Source organism: Mustela nivalis (genome assembly GCF_964662115.1).
Source record: "Mustela nivalis genome assembly, chromosome: 14".
Taxonomy (NCBI): domain Eukaryota; kingdom Metazoa; phylum Chordata; class Mammalia; order Carnivora; family Mustelidae; genus Mustela; species Mustela nivalis.
The window spans coordinates 1,483,526-1,507,829 of NC_139033.1; the positions used below are offsets into that span (position 1 = coordinate 1,483,526).

A 24,304-nucleotide genomic window follows, 5' to 3' on the forward strand; every position below is an offset into this window, starting at 1 on the left:
TGACAACCTCTTCCAGACCCATGCACCCGCCCCCACATATGCACACTTCCCAAAGATCAAGGGCAGAGGCAGGAGACACCCCCCTTCTCTGGCAGGGGGCTCAGGTACTCTGGCCCGCTCCTGTCTACACATGGGAGCTGACACAAACGCCTTAGAAGTGGGGTGGTTAAAAAAAAGTTGCCATAAAAAAAAAAAAAGTTGTCATGTGAACATGGGGGACGCAGTCTCTTCACTCAGAAGGGCAGGTGAACACAATTTTACACACACACACACCCCACACCCCCAAATTCCCAAGCACAGACACAACGACCTGCCCCAGAACCAAAAAAAGAGAAAAACCCGTTTGTGAACTCGCCTTACACAACACTCTACCACGTGATAGAATCAGCAACAAAACTCGCTTTTAATGACGGTGTTGACCTGAGGAATCTTCAGACAGAGGCCTGCGGCCTGAGGCGACCGCCAGCAGAACGGGCCCAGGTCTCAGACCCCATGGCTCCCAGAGAGAGCAGATGTCCCCGTGGGAGGGGAGGCCATGCCGTCTACTGCTTCTCAGAAGACTAGAAACTAGCCTGGGGTGGGGAGGAGCGGGGAGAAACATGGAAACACGGTACAAAATACATTCCGGGCTCCCTGGCTGGGTCCTGAGCCTGGGTGGGGGGCAAATCTCACAGAGGAGGGGGTCAGGGAAGAGAACCACAGGCCCAGTCCCTAAGCCCTGCTTCTCTTTGCGTGGCCAGGTGCCAAGGGGCAGAACGTAGTAGTTATATTCCTCTTAAAAAAATAGATCTCTTTACAGTCACCTTCTCCATAGTCTCTTGGGTATTTGGGAAAGAGCATTTACCTGCACCCCAAGCCTTCAGAGGGGCTGACGGGGGGCTGCTCCAGACAGAAGAGCAAAGCTCTGGGACCTATGGCTTTTGCGTCTATGTTGTAGGGGGCGGTGCAGGTGTGGGCAGGACATGAAGCCACTGGGATCCGAGGTGGGACAGATGGGGTCCTGAATCAGTGCTTTCTGAGACTGATGGTTAGCGACCCAGGTCCTGGAGAATCCTTTGGTTTGATGTCTTACCACCAAGGGAGGTGTGTTTCTATGGAAACGAAAGAACCATTCTCTTCCTTAAAGAATCATTTCCAGGGGAGCTGGCCCCACAGGACTAGGACCAAGGGGTGGTCGGTGATCTGGGAAGGTAGTGGGCGATCTGTGTGGATCAAGGTCCCCACCTGATGTGGAGCACTCCAGGCTCTCTCACCTGGATACCAAAGGACCCCCTGCTAGGGGTCAGAGGGCAGTATAGGGTCACTGTGTTGGGCCCCACTGTGGGAGAGCTGCCCCTGGGTGCGGTCAGTCTTATTCAAGCTTTTGCTTGTAGCATGTGACCATCCTGGGGTTAACTGCTGGCACCTGAGGACCCCTGGGAGTGGGATCAAAGATGCCAAGGTCCCCTCCTGGGTACAGTGAGGGGGGGGGAGCAGGGAAGGGCAGCATTCTGGCAACCAGATTGTTTCTCGGAGCCGTGGGACCTGGGGGGTGGGCTCCTCACACCAGCCCCCACATGGCAGTGCCCGTTAACCTCCTGGGGGTACCACGCCTCCATAGCTCCCACCGAGTGTCAGAGACCCTTCTTCCAGCAGAAGCAATCTGGGTCCATGTTGGAGTCCCTGCTTCCCTGGGGCGTGGAGGAGAGAAGGGGAGGCCGTGAATGCTCAGCCTGGAAGGGAAGAGCACCCGGGGCCACTTTCTCCCTCGACCATCCCTTTAGCTCTCGAATCAATATCTTTGATTTCTGCAGTGGGACACCTGCTTCTCGGGGGACACTGTGAGCCCTCGCTCCCTACAGGCGGGATCCTGAGTGGTGGGGGCTGGGGCACCGCAGACAGGCAAGGGTCCATGGGGCTCGAGTGCCCCAAACCAGCAGGGAGTTGGGTGGGGAGTACCCCCACGGTCTCTTCCCTTGAGCTTCCTTCGTCATGCAGGAAACTCCACTGAGGGCCAACAGCCACCATGGGGATTGTTCCCAAACCAGAAAGAGAGGACAGGTTGGGGGGAGGTTCCCCAAGGGAGGAGAACCTCGAGACCCCAGCTGGGTGGGGACTCCCAACCCCCTCTTCCCCAGCCCAGGCATCATCTGGGGTAGTAGTCGTCGGGGACGCCCGTGAGGTTCCTCCCCTTAAGGGCCGCATCCACCATCTTGATGTAGGCCGAGATGACCTTCTGCATGTCAGCCGTGTAGGGGTCATACTCGAGCTTGCGGAGGCCCGAGCGCTTGAAGTTGCCGTCCTTCTGGCTCTCCACGCACAGTAGCCGGTCCTCCCTGACGGCCACGCCCAGCAGGCTGACCATGCGGCCCAGCTGGACGAAGAGGTCCTGCTTCAGGTCCTCAAAGTGCACCACCAGCACCTTCTTGCCAAACTTGAGCCAGTCCAGCGTGTGAGTGGCCCACCACGGGGCATAGTTCCTCACGAACTCTGGCCACTCTGGGGAGAGGAGGCAGGGCAGGGTCAGAGAAGGGGAGGGGCGCCCAGAGGACCAGGGTCAGGATCAAGGCAGTTACGGCAACGCCCTTCACTCCTTCAGATCCCACACTGGCCCAGTCCCTCCCACCTCCGTGCTGTTGCTGCTACCTGCAATGTTCTCCGCCTTTTCTTGTCTTTGGAGAGAACAGTAACCACTCTTAGGTGCTTCCTGCGTGGCTGCCCCAGCCTTCTCCATAAATGCATGTTATTGTGTTTTTATATACGTTTGCATTAGTGTAGCTAGTAATTTGCTTATTCCTCAAGGCAACCGTTCTCTTCCTTGAACCAAAAGTGAGGCACAGAGAGGTCAAGTAACTTGCTGAAGGTCACACAGCTATGCAATGGCAGAGCCAGGATTTGAAACCAAACAGTCTGGTTTCAAAGTCTGGGCTTTGAACGATCAGATCAAGTTGTCCTGTTTAGTGATGTTATATACTCACAGGAGGAGAGTAGGACCTTTGAATAGAGAAGTGAATAAAAGCATATGAGGTTTGGCTGGGGGGATGGGGTAACTGGGTGATGGGCATTAAGGAAGGTACTTGACAGAATCAGTACTGGGTATTATATGCAACGGATTACTCCTAAATTTTACCCGAAATTAATAATCTATACTATGTGTTAACTAACTTGAATTTAAAACAACAAAAAAGTGACTTGCCCACAAACAAAAAAGGCTCTGAGGGTTTTAGCACGGCACCCTGTACCCAGTAGGTGCTCAGTAAATGCTGCCTGTTTCTCTTCCTGTCATTGTTCTGAGCTAGGACCGTGTCTCCCCGGACTCCCCAGGCCCAGGCTGGTGCTGCCTCTGGGCTTCACTGCCCCCTCCACAACCCCGTGTATTGTGTCTCTCTCCAGTAGACCAGGCTGGGGGTATAGTTTAAGTCAGATTATCTATCTTGCAATCTTTGCCTTACTGTTCTACTTTTCATCATGTTTTTTTTTGTTGTTGTTGTTGTTTTGGATTGTTTGTTTTTGTTTTCAGTTTATTACCTTGCTGCGGTAATCTGGCAGCGGGGGGACTGTCACGAACAGGGAACGGTGTGTTGGGGTGGTCTGGCTTGAAGACAGGCTACACCAGAATGTGGCTGATTGCTTGGGAAGCCCCAGAGAGGATCTCAAAGAGCTGCAAAGCCAGTCCTGGGGCTGCAGAAATGGACAGAATGAGAAGTCCCTGCAGAGGAGGGGGGTGTCACAGAGAACGTCGGGAAGGGAGAAAGGGATGCTGAGCCCCCGATGGACAGTCACAGGCGGGTGCTCTGAAACCCGGGAGCCACACCCCTGCTGCTCACAGAGGCAATGCCACCCTGTACCCCCAGAGGGATCTGCTTTTTGAATGAGGGTCTATCAGTCTCCCCAGCTGGGCTGGGGGAGCCCAGTTGCTTCTTGACAACGAAATCCTCCTCCTTTGCTGGGTGATGGGTACTTACAATCTCCTTTAATCCTAAAGTGTACCCTGAAGGGAAAGGGCTATTGCAGACTTGTATCACCAGTGAGGAGACAGGAGGCTCAGAGAAGGGAAGTGACCGGCCCAAGGTCACACAGCCAGGCCCCAGGTCCTAATCTTTCCGAGGCACCAGCAGCCTCACCCCACTCCCTCCCACTGCCTTACCCCCAGCAGGGGCTCAACGAACGGCTGTGAACTAAATTGGAATTCCCCACCGCCAAACTGTGACATGATAAAGGGCTCCTCTTTCTTTGCAAAACCCATCCAACCCCGTGGCGAGCCTCCTGCTCCCCCAGCGCCCGGAACACCGCTGCTGCTAGGGAAACGTGAATGCTGGGGACAAGGATATCTTTTATCTTTACGATAGATGATTTACAAGGTGTCTGGCTAATTGGGCCCACACTGTTGTAATGGGTTAAGACCAGATGTATCTGAGTGATTAGAAGAACGTAGAGCATGTACATAGTCTGTTGTAATTTTTTTTTTTTTTTGGAGTCTGCCCCCTCCTGAGTCCTCCACCCACCCCTGCACACATCCCTACGAGGTCCAGACACCTGCTGCTCTTACCATAGAAGCCCAGCAGGATGAAGGTGGGACTCAGTTGCCCAGGAGCACAAGGATCAGATTTCTAGGCCGGGCTACTTCTGACCAATCATCTCAGGTATTTGCTGGGGGGTTACTGCACAAGCTCCCCCCAAAAAGGAGAGGGAAGACCCATCTGCAGGGTGGTCAGGGGCCTGCAGAGGTGGTCCCAACCTTGGGTGCTTCTTCAGGGGTTGTTTAAGGCTCAGGGTCTGGGCACAGACCATTTTGGAAGCAGACAGCAGTGTTCACAACCCCCTTCCTCTCTCTGTTAGTTGTGGCAGTGGGGGGACCTCGGTTGGTCTCGAGACTCAGTTTACCCATCGGTGAAAGAACTGTGCTAAGACCTGCATCCTGGACGCGAGAGGGAACAGAAGCAGAGGGGCCAGGACCCCGGCCCCAGGCCCCAGGAGTGGCTCCTTCAATGTCAGCTGCTGGTACGAGGATTCTGGAGGTAAGTGCCCTGGCGTAACCAAGATGCACCCCCTTATGTCCCATCAGCTGGGTCAGCGCTTCCCACCAACAAGGCTAGAACTCCCCCGGGCTGCTTCAGCAATAGCTGCTCACCTACCCCCCCTCCCCCCAGATTCCTTCCTGGAAGCTCCTGAATTACTTCACTAAAAAGAAAAAAATTATAAACAAGAGCCCTGATGAGCACAGGATCCCCGTCCCAGTGGGTCATAAAGGCACGCTGAGCCCCAGACCATGGGTCCTGGCACCGGTTCTGCCAAAACAGTCACCCACGAGCAACTGGCAGGGCCCCTAGGAACTCCCGCCTCTTGCCAGGGGGAGGAACCAGGGCCTGATTAATAGCTTAACTGCACTTAATTCCCTGCGGAATCATTAAACACAGTCTGTTTCATTAAACGGATCCGGGACAATTCACCTTGTGTAATCATATCACATAAAACTTTGCTTTGGACCCACTCCAGGGAGACTGTAAAATTAACATTATGGAACCAAAAATGGGGGGCGCGGGGAGGGTTGCAAGAGCCTTGCTCCAGCTCTACATGGAAAAGCGGGCACCGGCAGGGAGGGGTGGACCTGCTCCCCAATGGGGACCTCTGCTTTGGGGGGGGGCGGGGAACCCTCCCACCCTAGGCAATGATGCCCAAACATTCAAGTGCACTGGAAGCTTCAGGTGAGGGGTGTGTGTGTGGCGGGGATCTTTTTCAAGTGCAGATTCCCATTCAGGGATCCTGAGGGCTGAGCTGGGCTTTTCTAAACCCTCTTCCAGGTGGGGTCAAGGCACTGCTACAGAGACCCCACTGGGAGCAGCAAGGGTTTAAGGCGGTGGTTCTTAAATTGGAGTGTGTATCAGAAACGTCTGGAGAGACTGGGAAAACACAGACTGCCAGGCCCCCTCTGAGTTTCTGATGCAGCAGGTTGTGGGGTGGGAAGGTGTGGGGCTGGAGGATACGCGTTTCTAACCCATTCCCCCAGGCTACGTGTGCTGGCATGGCTGGCAAGGGCACTCTAAAGCCAGGGTCTCAACTCAAGTGCCTGCAGGGGCCAGATGGGAAAGCCAAGAGCAAAGAAAGAAAAGGGGTTCTTTGGGGGAAGGCTCTCAGAGCCCTGAAGACTTGGGTCAGGCCCGGGAGGGGATACAGAGAGAAGGCTCCCCATCCCAGGCTACTGTGGGGACCCTAGGCCCTCTGCCAGGAGATGCGTGTGCTGGAACCTTCTCTCTCCATTGCCCTGCAGTCTCGTGCTGCAGCAGGTCCTGACTCCTCCCTAACCTTCGGTTTGCAAGCTCCCAGCTGCTCCGAGGGAGGAAAGAGAGGCCAGGCGGCTCCTAGGAACGGGAACTGCCTGAACCTGAGACCAGGTGCCAGGCCGGGCAAGCTGTGAACTCATCACAAAGCCAGGGTCACCCCTAGGTAAGAGACAGCTTGGGAGCCAATGCCTGGGGTCATGCTTGCTTAGCCCCGTGATTGCTCCCTTCCTGGGCTGGTTTTCTCACCTGTGCAATGGAATGCTGCGGTGACCAGCAACCTTTCTTACCTCCTCCAGGAATTAGGTTTAAATGACCCAATGAATGCAAAGAACTCAGACTGGGAGCTGCCCCATGGAGTCCCCTCTCTTCCCCCTGGGGGCAGCAGGAAGCCTGGGAGGCAGATAGTTGGATTTTACTCCTGTCCCTGGGTGCCCGAATGACCTTGGCAGGTTCCTGCCTCTCTCTGGGCCTCAGTTTCCCTGTTAATCAATAGAGGGCCAACCGAGGTTTGGGGTCCTACCTGCACTCTAGAAGCAGTGAGAGCTTTAAAAAAAAATAACACTGGAGCAAAGGTTGCATTCCAGCAATGGTCCCAGTGTGGTCGGGGCACTGGGCTTTGTCCCCACTCCTCCAGGGAGGCGTGGCTGCTGTGTGGCAGGGGCTGAGGACCCCTGGGCTTGGTCGCCCCCAGGTCCTTTCCAGCTGGGCTGGCAAAGTCTTTGCTCAGCCAGGCCTCTGCCAAGTGCACCTGCAGACTTCTCAGCCTAGCCCTGAGTGTTCATTTCCAACCGTTCCACAAATGAATCAGAAACCTCTTCTGGGAACAGTGGAACAAATGTCACCACCTAAGCTCCCACTCTCTGAGAGGGGGAATGAAGCAAGGGGAGGGACAGAGGACCCCCTGGACTGAACTGGGAAGCCAGGGCCCCGGTGGCCAGACAGGCCCAGGGGTTTTAAGGAATGACATCATTAACCACAGGATGGCCGCGTTAACACCTGTGTATGTGGGGGGGCAGTGTGTGTGGGGGCTTTGGAGCAGCTTTAGGAGGGGTGAAGTGGGAGAGCACCCCTTCAAGGCTGAGGCTGAAGCAGCCTGGTTCCTGGAGGCTAAGGTGGAGGGAGCTCCCCTTTATGGAACACCAACTGGACTGACTGACCCCACTGTTCCATCGACATTTTATCCCATCCATCATCATAGCTCAGTGGGTAAGGGCTTGGGTTCAGGAGCAAAACTGTGTGGGGTCAAACCCCAGGTCCACTACCTCCGGGGAAAGCCTCTTCACCTCTCTGAACTTGGCTCGTCCCATCTCTAAAACGGGGTTAATTATGGGGTTTCAAGACTCTCCTTATAGTGATGGAGATGCGGGTGATAATGGATATGGGATTTTTTTTTTATAAAGATTTTATTTGAGAGGGAGAGAGAGACAGTGAAAGAGGGAACACAGTAGGGAGAGTGGGAGAGGGAGAAGCAGGCCTCCCTCAGAGCAGGGAGCCCAATGCAGGGCTCGATCCCAGGACCCTGGGATCATGACCCGAGCCGAAAACAGACGCTCAATGATTGAGCCACCCAGGTGTCCTGGATATGGGATTTTAAGAGCCAGAGGGCTTAAAGTTTTTCAAGATGCTCAAAGTTGGGTCTGACTTCAATGCTCTCACCACGATCGTGGGCCACCGGCTCTGGACTGAGATCTTTATCCACATGGCTCTGGACTGAGATCTTTATCCACAAAGCCGTCATCTACTAAGTGCCAGAAGTGAATCTCAAACCCTGATCATATTAAATTCACGGCTGCGGGGCCAACTTTTTCACTCCTCAGCTGGCACAGTCATTTGTGTGACCTGGCACAAGTCACTTACCCTCTCTGAGCCTCCCAATCCAGAGCTGTTGGAGGTGGTTCATTGAAATGATGCTCTGTGAGTTCTTACGGGGCTCTTGAGTGACCTCCTGGCCATCAGCCACTGACCATGGGCTGAATTCTGACCATGGGCTGGATTCTGGTCTCCCGACTCCCAGGAAAGGGCTCTTGAAACTGCTTCCAGCCATCCCATATCAATTACACGAGGATCTCCATCTCCATAATTACTGAGTGTTTTTAAAGGGTTAAACTCTTAGAGCCCCACTATTATTAACCCCATTGTGTAGGCGGGACAAGCCAAAGTGCTGGGAGATGGTGGAGCTGGGGTTTGAACCCAGGGAGTCTCGCTCTTGAGCCCATGCCCTTGACGGCTGCCTGTGACCCCATCGGGCTCCCAGCAGGTGCAGCTTATGGGCTGGAGGCCATGGGGAACCCTTCTGGATCCCCGGCAGCACCTAGCACCAGCTATACCGCCCACCCCCGCAAGGCAGCCTGCCCCTCACCCCCATCCCTTCAGTACCTTTGCCCTTCCAGTGGGCGTGTGCAGCAAAGCCAATGTGGCCGCCGTACTTGCGGTTGAACTCAGCCATGAGTGCCTTGTAGGGGTTACGAATGAGCAAGATGGCAGCATCGAAGGCCTCAATCTCCTTCTGGCCACTCTCATGTGTCTTGATGCAGATGGTCCTGCCGCTGCGCCAGTGGTCCCGCTCACCTTTGAACCCTGCTCCAGTCAAAGGAGGGAGATACAGAGCAGTGAGCCCAGGGACAGGAGTCCTGCCCAGTACCCCAGGCCAACTCAGGAAGCCTGCTGCATTCACTTGTTTCTGCCCATGTTTACTGAGTACCTGTGTGCCAGGCACTGTGCTGGCAGGTGGGAATAAAATCTGCAAAAATCTTCATGGGTCTTGCCATCTTTGGGAGTCAGGTAATGCAGATCATGACCTCGTTGACCACAATGAGCCACTGTGCCACAGAAGTGGCTGGGATTTCATGCCCAGGTGCCCCAAGAAGCACGGGAGAGGGACGCACTGGGGGAGTCCTCTTTGGGTGGAGTGTATGTCTCCAGGCATAGCCCTGTGACTCTCCTTGGCCAGGGCAATGAGGACAGAAGTGGTTTTCTAGCATAGCCCCCAGGTGCGTCACATGTTCGTTTAGTCTTATATGCTCTGCTGTTACTGTGAGAAGGACATGCACTACAAGGCTGCTGGTCCCAGATGGTGAGAGACTCGTGAAACAGACACGGGTGCAACCTGGAGGGGAAGGGGTGTAAACTGACATGGAAAGGATGAGAAGGAATGACTAGCCCGAGAGAGGAAGGGAAAGGTGTGAGGGGAATAGCAGATATAAAGGTCCTGGGTGCATCAGAAGAAATGTGTCACATGGATGACTTCTGAGGGGGAAAAGAGGGGAGTGTAAAGTCAGATTGGATTGTAGCAGTCATGATGGAGAGTTCAGCACTAAGACCACAAAGATTAGGAATCCCTGAAAAAGGATAGACAGCAGGACAAGATCAGATTTTCCTTTCAAAAGCCGAGGAACTGACAGAAGTTGTGGGTTGCAGGAGAATGTTTCTCTGGCACCAATGGTATGCTGGACACTGACCTGAGCCTTTCATGTAATTGGGCAACTCCATGCTTGCACTGATCCTAGGAGAGATTTTTATGGATAAGGACAACTGAGGCACCGGGAGATCAAAGAATTTGCCCAAGCTCTAGAGCAAGGGAGGGAGACATGAAGCCAAGATTCAAACCCAAGCCATCTAGGCGCCAGAGACTGAGCTCTTAGGCCTCCTGCTCTCCCGGGAGCGAAGGCACTTGGATGGCATCTTGAAAGCCAAGAAGAAATGTTCTCAGATGACGCCTTCAAGATACCCGCTGTTTTTCCAACTCCAAGTTATTTCTTTGGGCCTCCGTTTCCTCATCTATAAAATGGAACCACGCTGCTGCTTCTTCACCGGGCTGTTTGAGAAAATCAATGAGGCCCAGAGGAGGAGTTCAATCAATGGCAGCTCAATGACAACAAGTGTTGGGGGGGACACGATGGGCTGAGAAGCCACGCTTCCTCCCCTTTTCTCTCCTTGTCCCAGGCACAAAGGTTTCTGAGGCTTTTAATAAGGTGGATTACAATGAGGCCAGCCTGGTACCTATTTCTGTTCCTGGAGATCAGGTTTTAGAAAAGGTAAAAGTCCAGTTTCAGAAAAGGTACAACAACCCACCCCCCGACTCCCCGCTGGGGTCACAAGAACTGGAATATCATATCCTGAGCTAGATTCCATCCTGGGACTTGCCAAGTGAAACCTCAGGAAGTATCTTAGCCTTGCAAATTAGCACTGGCCCCTGCCCAGAAGGAAATATTCACCCCGTGTTGGAGCCCCACGGACTGCCCCATGTCATGGCACAACGAGGAGTGGGGTCTGGGAGCTAGAGAGCAGAGCCTGGGATACAGATGTTGGCCCATGAGTTGGGTCCAATTTCAAGGCATGCAGCCCCACATTCCATCAGTAAAGTGCCCCACGACACAGACAAGGAACTTCCCATCTAGGATGGCATTTTATCTTTGCCAAAATGCATTTCAGCATGCGCACAGTAAGAGAAAAACACGTGCGGGGGTTACATAAGGACACATACAGGTTCTCAGAGAAGGAAGAGAACTAGAAACGTGGCAGAGGGGTTACGGTAGTTTAAATCAGCTTTTGCCATCAACAGATGAATGGATAAAGAAGATGTGTATATATACACTCTGGAATACTATGCAGCCATCAAAAACCCAAAGTCTTGCCATTTGCAACAACATGGATGGAACTAGAGGGTATTATGCTTAGCGTAATAAGTTAATCAGAGAAAGACAATTATCATATGATCTCTCTGATATGAGGAATTTGAGAGCAGAGTAGGGGATTGTAGGGGATAGGGAGGAAAAAAATGAAACAAGACAGGATCAGCAGGGAGACAAACCATAAGAGATTCTTAATATCAGAAACAAAACTGAGTGTTGCTGGGGGGTGGGAAGGGAGGGATAGAGTGGTTGGGTGATGGACACTGGGGAGGGTATGTGCTATGTTGAGTGATGTGAATTGTGCAAGACTGATGATTCACAGACCTATACCCCTGTGGGCAAATAATACATTATATGTTAATTTAAAAAAATCAGTTTTGGTGCATTGTGAGACCTGGAGTCCATTTCTCTGTTACATGGTAGAGTCAACCCAGCACAGTGTTTATCAAGATACAAAGATTACACATATTGGAAAAGACCTGGTCTAGACTCCAGATGTAGGTCTCCTAAGAAGTTAGTCTGTAAGGGCACTGCAAAAGTAGGTAGGTGGAGAAAATTCCATTTAGCACAATGCCTCCCAGAGAGAGGAGTTCTCTGTCTAGGAAGGAGCCTTTAAGAATCTGCATGGGATCTGCCTGCCTGAGGAACTAGGGATGGTTGCTCCAGCAGCCTCCAGGGAGGGCCTTCTAGGTGATTTCAATCAGGGATGCAAGAGGGGGGCCAGAGCGGAATTGCTGAACTCAACCACCGGGGGCCCCCTCTCCCCTCCTCCGTGATGCAGTACCCAGCTCCATTGCATCTGTGCGGAGCATTTCAATCCTGTTCCTTTGACGGTTCACCATAATAGCAGCTCACTGGGGCATGCATGGGACCCTCAGAGACTCTGAGAAGCCAGACAATGGTCGAGGCTTTGGAGAATAAGCTATTTATTCTCCTCTCCACCCCACTGCCCACTATGACATGTGCTTGTGCACTCTGCAGTTAAAGAAGCTGTCACGGAGAGGGGCAGGAGGCAGGGCTCCACATTTCTGCATGCCCTGCTGTTTACTGGGGAGGGAAAGGCCCCTAAGAGCCTGCCTCATCCACGTCCCGCCACATCTGTGTGGCCCCCAGGAGCGGAGAAAGGCCCTGCCGAACTCTGGGCAGTCATCCCAGCCCCTCCTGCCTCGGGATTCACTCAGCCCAGAGAGCTGGAGCCTGCACTCCCGGCAGTGGGGTCCCTGAGATGGGGAGGAGGACAGAGAGGGGAGAGGGGGCCGAGGGAGAGGGAGGAAGAAGGGGAAAAGCAGACACAGACACAAAAGAAGACAAAAAAGGAGAAAGGGAGACAAAGACAGATGGACACAGACACAGAGAAAATCATGTTTTGCAGATGGCCAGCCTCTCTGGGTAAGGGCAAGAGGGGGCAGAATGCAAGTGGCACATACAGTCGGATTCCAGGAGAATGTTCTCCCCCGGTACCCCTCCTTCACTCAGCAGCCCCTCCGGGGGGCAGGCTGTTGCCAGGAGGAGAGAAGAGGAGGTTGCAGACAAAGTGCCAAGCAGCCCGTTAGACTTAGAAGGACCCTGGGGGTCACCCACTGAACACAAGCTTGTTACACAGGAGGAGATGGAGGTTTCAAGCCGGAGGGGTGGGGGGTTTTCCCCCCTTATCCAGCTAGTTAGCTGCAGGGATGAGGGAGGAAACTCTGAAGTATCACAAAGCCAGAGTCCCTGGAGCATCAGCTCATCCTACAGAAACCAACCCCCTCCAGGCCCATCCCTGAGGCCCCTCACTTCCAATCAATGGGCTCCTACTGTCTTTCCCACTGTCCCCACTACTGTCCCTGCAGCTGGACATCCTCTCCAAGTTCTGCAGCCAGAGGCGTATTTTCACACACACAAATCCCAGCACACCACTCCTCGGCCCGAGATCCCTCCATACCCCACTCCGCACCCAGCCGGGGGCCCCAGCGTAATAGGCTTTCAAGGGCTTTGCCCACCCAGTCCTGGCTGTCCCTCCTGCGTCGCACCCCCAGCCCTCACCCCTGCCACCGTCCAATGCCACCGAATGGTCATTGACCAATCACATAGTCCCCTGCTCCTCACATCACTGCCCCCATCCACAGCCTCTCTCTGGAACTCCTCCCCCACCAAGGGGAGTCCTGTGCACTTTTGCACATCCCTGCCCCAGACTAAATCACAAAATATAGAAAAGCACCCACCCCAGAGCTGGGCCCATCGCAGACATTCCATAAACACCCACAACACTTAGTATCACTAAGGGCGACATGGCGTATTGTAACGATAGGGACCATGATGAAAGAGAGCTCTGGGAACAAGGAAGATGGGGCAGGAGGACGCGGGAGTCTGCCAGAGGTGCTGGAAGGGGGTTGTGATCTCGGCTTGGGAAGAGCAGGTTTCCAGGCAGAAGAGCTAGGAGGGGTGTGGGTGGGGACTGACAATCCAGGGAGAGGACAGTCGTGGGCGTGTGGCTGGCATGTTTCCCAACTACGAAGACCACATACTACCTGGAGCCTGACACTCAAAGGGGGCAGCAGACCAACCAGCCAGTGGGCGGCAAACCCCCTCTCCATCCCCCACCCCCCAGCGTTTGAGGATTTTCTTAAGCTGAATTTGTCTCAGCTGCAGAGGTCATGTGGGGAGGGACTTGGGGTTAGCAGGACTGACCAATGGTATTTTAACACCAGAGCCTCATAACATTGTCTTATATCTTTGTTCAAAACCAGTGTGCATTCGCTGTTGACATCCCCGTATTATAAATGAGGAAACGGAACCTCAGGGAAATAATGAAATCTTGCCCAAGGTCCCACACCTGATAACTACCAGCGTTCAGTCTGAAGAGTCAATCCCCTGACTCTGTCTTAAGACACAGTTTCCCTTTGAAGCTAGGAGGCTGAGTTAGATCAGAGGTGGTCCTATCAGGCATGTAGCCCACCATTCCCCCTTCTATACCCTCAACAGGCATCACTGCTAGATTAAGGCACTTAAAGAGAACCTCAGAATCCTTCTTAACACATCAACCTAAAACAGGGATTCATCGGAATGAACACAGGAGATGAAACCACTTTGAATCCCTGGACTGATGATCCTGAAAGACCCTTATATTTGTAAACTCTAATTCCATAAATAGGGTTCCTGCCCCAGCCCAAGGGCCAGCCATGGGATGCTTCCTGAGTCTGCTTCTCCTTGCCACTCTCTAGGACAAGCCAGAGATATTCCAGACTCTGCCTGGGTTTCTCCCAACAACCCCCATAAAGGCAGCAGGACAAAGTGTTTGTTAAAAGCATGGATGTAATGTTGACACCTGGGCCTGGGTTCAGATCCTGATAGAAGCATGAAAAAACCTCACCTTGAAGCCTCGAACACATTTCATGCTCAATAAATGATCGCATAAGCCAAAACTAAAAAATCAGTCCTACCAAACATTGGGATCCTAAGACACACCTGACCGCTTGTTAACTCCGCCCTTCAACCTGTCCCTTTTCATCCTTCTTGACCTTCCTGCTTCCCTCCCTCAGACAGAGGTCCCCTGGCTCTCCCAGTGCCTGGTCCCCAGACTGTAGTGTTTACAGCCTACACTGATGGCTCGCTCACTCTGTGCTAAGCCTGTTACATGGAGCAACTTCTTAACTCTCACAATGACCTCACCAGGGACATACCATGATCTCTGATTCATGCATGATGACGCAGGATCAGAGAGGTGCAGAAACTTGCTCAAAGTCACACAGCCAGTAAGCGGGTCTTCATCTGGTTTGCAGACACAAAGACCCACAGCCACAGGCAGCCCCATGTAAAGACAAAACCTCTCACAAATAGAGCTGCTTCCCTGATGCCCCTGCCAGAGCTGGGGGGGGGGGCTCACATCCAATGGGGCTTTCACCCAAGGTTTTCAGTTTCCCAGTAAGAACCCCCAGGGTCTTCTTGCCCATATGATGGGAATAGTAAGAATGCAGGCTTTGAAACTGGGATATCCTAGGCTGTAATCCTTCACCAGCCTGTTGAAAACAATGTGCGTGACTTGGAGTAAGTTACCTTTTCTCTCCAAGCTTCAGTTTTTGCATCTGGAAAATGGTACCACATCCTATGTCCTAGGGTTACTATGCTGGGCTAAAAATGGAGCACCTGGCATGGCTCTTGGTGGCCAAAGTAGTCTGTCCATGACCATCTAAACCTACACGAAGCACATGGCACACAGCGCTCCATAAATGCCTGCCAGGAGACTACACTTAGGAAGTGCCTCTGGAGCCCAGAAACGCTCAGTGAACATCTGTGAGCAGAAGGAAAATAAAGCACCCGCACAACAGATACCACTGGTTTCAGGGTAGGTAAGACACTTGGTACATAGTAGGTGCTCAGTAAATGTCTCCCCAAATGAGCCTCCTTCTTTCCCTCTGTATACAGCACAGAGATGCTGGTCCATCGACATTGGTGGGGAGGGACCTGGCTAGAGTTGGTGCTCCAGGCAAGTTGCAGTGCCCTAGCCAGAGAGAGAAGGTAGCATGCACATAGTAGGAGCTTGATAAATGCCCCTTTTTGAGTAGATGCTGCTCAGGCAACGTTTGTGGGGCATACAAGGAGGCAGGGTACTGAGTGCACAGTAGGTCTTAGCAACCATGCCCAGGTGACTCAAGTGGCACATAGTAGGGACGCAGGAAGGGTTTCCCCCTGCCCTTCCCCAGGTGGGTCCACTCCAGCCTCCTCACCTTTATTGTAGAGGGAACCGTCGAAGTAATAGCTGCCAGTGTAGAAGCCGGTGGCCAGCTCGATGAGGTGGCGAGCCCACGTGTTGCCGGCACCGGGGAAGCTGGCCAGAGCAATGAGCTGCTTGGACTTGGCTGGGAGGAACTTTCGGTCCATGCAGCGGTTGTCTGCAAAGGGCAGGACACGGTCAGGTGCAGGCAGATGGAGCTGGACAGGAAGGGAGCAGGGCATGAGTCCCACCCCGACCCCTTCCCAGCCCTGCGGCCCAGGTCGTGTGTGGGACCCCCCCAGGCCCCCTCCCTTCCCATGGCTAAAAGGAGAAAAATGGTTCCTTGTCACTGGGTTGACAGGAGGGTTGAAGGAGACCATGGATGAAGAGGGATGATCCCATAGCAGGAATTCAATGAATGCCGGCTAGTTCTGATCTCCTGCCTCAGTTTCCCCCCAGGACAGAGACTCACTCTCATACTGCCCCAACCATCCTTTGCTTTAGAAGACAACCCTCCAAAGTCATCTGCCTACATGGGGTGCAGTCCAGGGTTCTGACCTTGACCTCCAAGCCAGGTGTGGCCAGGCTCATGTTTCCTTCCAGGCTCACCCCTCCCACCCACCTGCTGGCCTCCAGGGTCCCTCCACTTTCTGTCTGTGCTCTGCTCCTTCCTGACCCAGCAGTACCCCCGGGGACAGTAAGACTTTGCTGCCCGCACCATCCCCGCTTTTGCCAGGCTCTGCCGAATCAGCCCCGCCTGGCTTCCCTCTTCCCCAGGCGAGCCTTACTGAATGGGGTCCTTCCCCTCCTTGTCACGTATCTCCATCGTAAACTCGAAGGATGATTTGATAATGCCCTGTGCTGATTCTCTAGCAATTTCTATATCCTCTGGCACAGAGTAGGGATAATAAAAGCGTCTTGGGTGGATGGATGGACGACAGATGTGTAGGTAGGTGGACGGATGGAAGGATGGATGGTGAGTGGGTGGGCAGACGGGGAATAATAGTATTTACTTTATAGGAATCTTGTAAGGATTGACATAATACATATAAATACATTAAAATGATAAAGTACTCAAAGGGGAGATTTTTTCCTTTTTTTTTTTTTTTCTTTTTAGTCTTCATCCTCATGTGTATGTCTAGATTCTCTGGCTTTACAGAGTCCTGAGGGTGCTCCTGTTGTCAGAGCCTCAACACCTCCCACTGCAGCACAGAAGGCACCGTGCTGATTTATTTTGACCCCTAGAGATGCAAGGGAAGCTGAGGGAAGGCCCAGCATAGGGGACTCTGCAGTGGGGGAAGGAGAGGAGAGAATCCTAGATTGGGGTTCTAGCCCTGCCTCCTCACTCAGGACCAATGAGCTCGGTCCTTAGTTACCACAAAGGGACAGCAGACAGCCCTGTCCCCCGGACACGTTTCGCCTGCCCCTGAGCCCGCCAGACCACCTGCCCCCCCCCCCACGCTCCTCCTTCCCTCCCACTCCCAAGGGAGAAGGGCTATCACCGCTCCCGTGCCTGGGTCCCATGTCCGCCCTCCTCCCCTTCTCTCATCCAGCTGGCTCCATCACATCCACATTCACACATGAACAAATCATGCCATCATTACAAAAATCTCTTTAAAGGAACACCTCTCTGTCCTCACCCAATTCCCATCCCACCTCTGGCTGAGCTGTCCACACTCGCCATTCTACTCTCTTTCTGCTCCTCCTTGCTCCCAGGAACTCCCCTCTGAGCTCCGCCCTGCTCATGCACAGACTCAGACCCTCTAGAGGCCCTCGTGACCGCCCGGAGCTCTGTGCAGCACCTGACACCATGCCCCATCCTGCCCTTCACAGAATTCCTCCCAGGGTTGTCTTTCCTGTCCTGCAGGACCTGTCCTTACCAAGATCTAGCTGGGAGCCACACTGATGTCTTGTAACAGCCCATCAGGGAAACATCTGAGTTCCTAAACTGAAATTCCAATTCTACCACCTGTTTGCTGGGTGCCCTGGGAAAAATGACAGGTCTGAGCCTCACTTTCCTCACCTATAAAATGGGACTACTGATAACAGTGCTGCCCTTGGGAGGGTCACAGGAGGGAAGGTGTATGAACACAGGGCTCCCACATTAGAGCTCCAATCAACCACACCTCCTCATGCTGTGGCTTCCAGTTGGGGGGCCCCAGCTCTCCATCCCCCACCGCCCCAGGTTCAGTATGTTCAGAGCAGACTTCAGAAAAAATAAATCCAGTTTTGGTCTTTGTTAATGCCAAGTGGGTGTCTGGGGACAGTTTTCCTGGAAACACTGCAGAAAAAGACTAGGTGTGTAAAATTCTTGGTTAGGTCTTATATTCTGATAGGGGTACGGATTATCCTGTTGACTCTGAATGGTCCCCTTAAAATCTGAGCATTTCATGCTATGTAAATGTTACTTCAAAAAATCAATAGTGGGAAGCCTGCGTGGCTCAGCCAGTCAAGCCTCTGCCTTTGGCTCAGGTCATGATCCCAGGATCCTGGGATAGAGCCCTACATCGGGCTCCCTGCTCAGCGGGAGCCTGCTTTTCTCTCTGTTAGTTGCCCCCTTTGTGTGCGTGCTCACACCCTCTCTGTCAGATTAAAATCTTAAAAAAAAAAATTAGCGAAATTCAAAAATTTTTTTAAAAAGCCAAAAATAGCAAATATTGAATTATAATTAATGACATGAACATGTAATAATGCAACTTAGAGGTGACCTTCAAAAGACCTGGGTTTGAACTGTGCAGGTCTGCTACACACAGAATTTTTTTTAAATAAATCCAGTATATCACCATAAATGTGTTTTCCTTAATATTAATAATAATATATAATAATTTTATAATATACAATAATATAATTATAATATATTATATATAATACATATAATAAATAGTAATAATATAATAATAATAAATGTGTTTTCTTAATAATATTCTTTTCTCTAGCTTATTTATTTGGATACAGTGTATAACAAAATAACATACAAAATATAAGTTAACTGAACGCTGGTGTTACTGGTATGGCTTCTGACCAACAGCAGGCTGTGAGGTAAGCTTTTAGGGAGTCCAAAGTTAAATGTGGGGGTGCGTGGCTGGCTCAGTCGGAAGAGCAATGCAACTCTTAATCTCTAGCTTGTGAGTTCAAGCTTTGCGCTGAGCACAGAGATTACTCAAAAATAAGTAAAACTTAAAAAAAAAAGTTAAATGTGTGGGGCGCTTGGGTGGCTCAGTGGGTTAAGCCTCTGCCTTCTGCTGGGGTCATGATCTCAGGGTCCTGAGATCGAGCCCTGCATCGGGCTCTCTGCTCAGCAGGGAGCCTGCTTCCTCCTCTCTCTCTCTCTGCCTGCCTCTCTGCCTACTTGTGATCTCTCTCTGTCAAATAAATAAATAAAATCTTAAATAAATAAATAAATAAATAAAACTTAAAAAAAAAAGTTCAATGTGTGGGGCGCTTGGGTGGGTCAGTGGGTTAAGCCTCTGCCGTCTGCTCGGGTCATGATCTCAGGGTCCTGAGATCGAGCCCTGCATCGGGCTCTCTGCTCAGCAGGGACCCTGCTTCCTCCTCTCTCTCTCTCTGCCAAATAAATAAACAAAATCTTTAAAAAAAAAAAAAGTTAAATATGGATTTCTCAACCACACTGGGAGGTCATCACCACCCCTAACCCCCATGTCGTTCAAGGGTCAAGGGTGTTTTGAAACGCATGGAAAAAATAAGAAGGATCGAAGGATGGCAAAACGGAGAGATGGAAGGTCAAGTCCGTATAATAAAATGTCTATGGGATGCATCGTGGGTGTTCACGGTGTGATTCCAGTTTTTTTGTGGAGGTTTGACAATTTTTCCCCCCCAATCATAAAATGTTGGGAGGGAGGAAAATCAAAAACAGAAAACAAAACCCTGGCCCCTCAATTTCTCTAGAAAACGGCATTCTCCATTCAAATGCTGCCTGGGAGGTCAAGACCCATTCTGAGGTAAAGGCTGTTGTGTTCGGCCCGCAAAATAAAGTTTATTTGTTTATTTCAGCCCTGAAAAAGACAGCTCCTAAAGTCCAAGCAGGTGCTAGAGCTTTGGAATCAGAGCTCATCTTATACCAAGGCTGTCACGGCCAAGCGTGAACAAGGCTTTTCCCTCTCAGAGCCCATTTCTTCCTGGAAAATGGGGCTAATCTCCTTACAAGATGAAATGGAGAATACGTGGGAAGCATTTTCAATGGATACTGAGAAGCTGCAGTTGCCCAGGATTCAGACCCCACCTGGGTCTGCATCCCAGCTCTGCCCCGTCCTAGCTGTGCCACTCAGGCCCAGCTACCAAACCTCTCTGTGCCAAGTTGGAAGACAGTCATTTTAGAACTTTTGTATATTTCAGAATATTTCTAAGTATTTAGAATTTTTGAGCAGGTGTGGATCAGTAATAATAGGGGCACCTAGGTCCTTGCGAGGACTGAATGAGTTAATTCAGTCTCAAGGGCTTGGACAGCACCTGGCACAGAGTAGGTGTTGGAGAATCCCATTCCTGGCAGGAACATCAGGGTTTAGCACACAGCAAATGCAGAATAAATGGCAATCATGATGGACCAGACTCTTGGCAACCTAATAAACCTCGGGTCTCTCGAACCTTGCCAGTGTGAGGGACTGCAAACCTATTGTGGAAAACTGGAGAGCAGTAATGGCCTGAGGACATGGCCCAGGGGATGAGCAAAGCCATCCATCAGGGACTCTTTATCTGCTATTGAAAAGGCTCCACTGTCTGCTTCATCCACATCAAAGCCATTCACAGTCATGGAATAATTAATCTGTGCATGACTCTGCCTTAGGCCAGGGCCACACGGATCTGTGCAGAGTCACCCACACTTCCTAAATGCTAACACATGTTCATCCCTCCTCGCTATGCTATAAACAAAGCTAAGAGCTGCACTTACTAGATTCTTGCTCACTGGGCTCTTAGCACAACTTCAAGTACCACAGAAGAAGCTCCAGGAGGCTACTACTGGTATCCTCATCGGACCAAACAGGGGACAAGCTCTTACTGGAGCTGCCACTAGCTCTTTAGACACGTTTGTGCCCATTAGAAAAAGACACTCTGCCCTTCCTCTGGGTAGAGGTGCTGCTATCTAGAGTGCAGAGCATGGCCTGACTTTTGGGCACCACTTATCTTACAAGTTGTGACTGTGCAGTGCCCAACCTGCCCAACTGTACATAGAAGCCCAGTTCCTGGAGATGAAAAGGAGGTCTAGCCCAATCATGTTTCATTGTATCTCCAGGCTTCAGGGGATATGGGGAGTGTTCTTTGCTCTGTGGGCAGAGTTTTCTAGCAAGGGCTTTGGAGTTTGAGACATGAAAGCAAAGCACTCTCATAGAGTGCAATTGTGGCCGGTTCCCAACCCCGGAGTCCTGCTCCTCCCACCTCGAAAACAGCGATGATGTTGTCTTGATTATAGGCTTACTATGGGCTTTACATCATTCAGAGAGCTGAGGTGGGGCAAGGGACCTGTTCTTAGTAGGTGGTCAGCATATTCAGATATTCAGATACTGGGGTAATCCTTCAAGGGTTTCCTTTGGCCTGAGTGCCCCAGCACCCTATGTGCCACCCACACTTCATGATGCCTCAGTCTGGGGAAATGGCTTTCAGCTAGAAATTGTATAAGCAGCGTGACCTCGGGCAAGGCTCTTAACGGTTCTGTGTCAGTTTCCCTGCCTGTTAAAGCATCCATATTGACCATTCCCACCTCCTGGGAGAGCTGAGGGGATTCAGCGAGGAAGCATGAACTAAGAACTCAACACAGACTCGAGCACCAGGAGACCCTCAGCACTGCCACCATTATGGGCCAGCAGCCCCAAGAGTCGGGAGGGCAGCCAGGCAAGAAGCCGAGGTCCTTCCAGCAAAGAGAGGATGACAGAAAATGAAGAAAGAGAAGATTTTATAAATAAATGGACAGACTCCTGGAATTGAAAGGCCTCCTAGAGATCAACCATCTAGAGCTGCGTTTTGCAGATGGGGAAACTGAAGCCCGGAAAGGGGCCGTGACTTGCCCAGGATCCTGCTGCAGGTCTGGGTCACCCGCATCCCCCACTCCCAGCCCCAGTGACATCACACTCAGTCTCACAGCCTCTACCACAGGAGTTGAGCCACCCAGGTGGGCGGGGGGTCAGTATGAGGGACAGAGATGAGGGTCTCTGGAACCTCCACATCCCTTGCCTAGGGCCCTTGCCTCTGCTGTCCATTGGGATCACTGAGCCAGGCCAAGTTCTCCAGCCCTGCCCTTGCCCCTGCACTCTGGCCTACATAGTCGGAGCGGGATAGGCTGGGATGGGCAGGCCGGGAGCCCTCGGGGTGGGGGGCGTCCAGGGGGAGAACCCCGGCTTACCTTGGACTTGTGTCTGGTACACAATGAAGTAACTGGGAGTCCCGCAGCTCTCAAACTCTTCTGCACTACACTTCTGGGCACAGAGCTGCTCGTCCTCCCTCTCGTGGAGGGGGAATCGCGTCGTGGGGAACCCACAGTGGCAGGCATTGCCAGCAAGGGCGGCCAGCGGGTACTCCTGGACCGGGGAGATGGGAAAGAAGAGCGTCACTAAATCCCCAGACGGATGGCCCAGACTCCCCATGCAGACCAGGCCTGGTGTCCCAATCATCCCCAGACTGAAAGGTCCCCAAACTTCACTTGGATGAGTTCCCCGCCCCCTTCACGTCCCTCCCATGCTAGCATTTCTTTCCAGCTTAATTAAGGTATAATTGACAAATAAAACCAGGCACTTCGGTACCTTTTGCAAATACTATAGAAAGAAACAATGTAATTACTTTCCAAGGAGGCACTCTGCCTGCCAAGACTCTGAGCCCCCAAGGGCTCTGTTTCTCCTGCAAAGGGGAGATTAGGGGAGGGTTGAGAGGCGTTAGAGACACCTGAGCATGGAGACAGAGCTTTCTCCAGGAGGACTAGAAAGAAAACTACAAAGAAACTGCTTTTCTTACCATCCTGCGCCCTGCCACCAGAAAGCCTCGGCTCTCAGAGGGACCCGAAGCCCCCGCTTTGGGAAAAGCTGTCTGAGCCCATTCTTTTAAGCCAAAGAGGATACGGATCCCCACGTCAGCTACGCTCTTCTTGGGGACAGCTGCTCCTAACTGCTTAATTTGTTCTGTGGAACAGCTGAGCCAGAGTGAGGTGGGGCTCAGTTTGCTGTCCCTTGTCCAACCCGCAGCCCTGAATCCTCCCCGACAGGAATAACCTAGTAATACACCAAGGTCGCATCTCTGTGGCCAGTCCTGCAAACTTTGCACAATAGGTTCGGCTTCTTCCTAACACATACTTTACCTCTCCGCTGAAGGGCAGAGGCAGAAAGAGAGGGACAGCCAGACGATGGTATGCAGGTGAAGCTGCGTGGGGCGTGACCGATGGCGTTTCTAACAGGTGATACACATTGAGTCTCGGCCGATCGCCTAAATCTCCTACCCTCCACAGCACAGGCAGTTCTGTACCCCTGCCCACGGGATCCCCTCAATTTTTCTCTTGTGACCCCTAAGGAAATCAGAGGAACTGGAAGAGGGAGCTTTGCAGAGGGGCCTTCCTGTCCATCCACACACGCTCGCTTCCCTCCAGTCCTGCGTACAGTCTGACTCGTTGGGGCCTCATGGTCTCACCTGTGTCCCACCTGCTGCTGACCTGCATGGTCATCAGGGACTGGGGCGTGTCCACGGAGGGGATGCTACGGGGAGCGGAAGGGCATTCCCGCCCGAGAGAGAAAGCTGGGCACACCTCCTCAACTTAACAACTTGCCCCCTGACCTTCCAGGATGCCTCTTAGAAGCAGAGAAAGCACTCAGGAAATGCTCGGTAACTTGAACTCGCCTGGCTGCCCTCGAATGGTTCTGGAAGCCTCTCTAGTGTAGCTCAGAAATTCGGAGTGTAGATGCGGAGTCAGGCCCAGGTGTCACCCCTACTTGCTTGTGCTATGAGCTCGGGCAAGTGACTTCACCTGTCTGGGCGCTGGCTATGTCATCTGTGAAATGGGCTTGAAAATCCTCAACTCCAAGTCTCCGTGTGAGAGGTAAACTGAGACCCATGGTGCAGAGGGCTACACAGTGAATGTGCTCAGGAAGCAACAGCCTCCTGGCATTCGTGGATGCCATGAGGGGCTTCGTGGATCAGGAGGCTCAGAGGAGTGAGACAAGCAGGGGAGGTGGGCACTGGAGAGTTGGGGTGCAAGCTTGAGCACCCAGCAGGAGCCACAAGGCAGGCCCCCAGCAAGTGCCAGCATCTCTGAGGACAAACACAGCATCTGGTTGACCCCGCATCCCCAGCACTGAGCACAGGGGCCTGGCACAAAGCAGTTTCTTGGTAGATATCAGCAAATGAATGAAAGGGGCAACCACTTTTTGTGGCGTGGAAGGGGTGGTTTTTTGGCCCCTCATGGAATGAGCTCATCTTGAAAGAAGGTTGGAGCTCCTCAGACAGCACTTCCTAGCCCAGCTCTGGGTGTTGGGAGGGCACCAGCGTTCAAGGCACAGCCCCTACTCTTGTGGAGTTCACAGTCTAGTCAGGGAGGAAGGATCTCAGGATCTCAGGCTAAGACAGGACCCACAAATCATCTAGTTCAACTCCAATCCAATGCCCGAAGCCACTGGATTCAGCTGGACACAACACCTGCCCTGACTCTACTTGCATGCCTTCAGTGACGGGGATCTCACTCTGTCTCAAAGTGGGGCTGCTCTTGTCTTTCCCTGATAATCTCATGCTTG

The 24,304-nt window shown here is 52.3% G+C and overlaps 1 protein-coding gene across 3 annotated transcripts in view; it reads right to left on the reverse strand.

Moving 5' to 3' along the window:
• Positions 1-379: 379 nt before the first annotated feature.
• Positions 380-24,304, reverse strand: part of WSCD2 (WSC domain containing 2) — a 116,493-nt gene continuing 92,568 nt past the window's right edge. For all 3 annotated transcript variants that reach the window (XM_082700103.1, XM_082700104.1, XM_082700102.1), the window contains 4 exons: positions 21,937-22,111; positions 15,598-15,762; positions 8,637-8,837; positions 380-2,478 (listed from right to left, as the gene is read on the reverse strand). In XM_082700103.1, the coding sequence (XP_082556229.1) occupies positions 2,126-2,478; positions 8,637-8,837; positions 15,598-15,762; positions 21,937-22,111 (894 nt within the window). In that variant the 3' untranslated portion in view covers positions 380-2,125. The remainder of the gene's footprint in view (positions 2,479-8,636; positions 8,838-15,597; positions 15,763-21,936; positions 22,112-24,304) is intronic.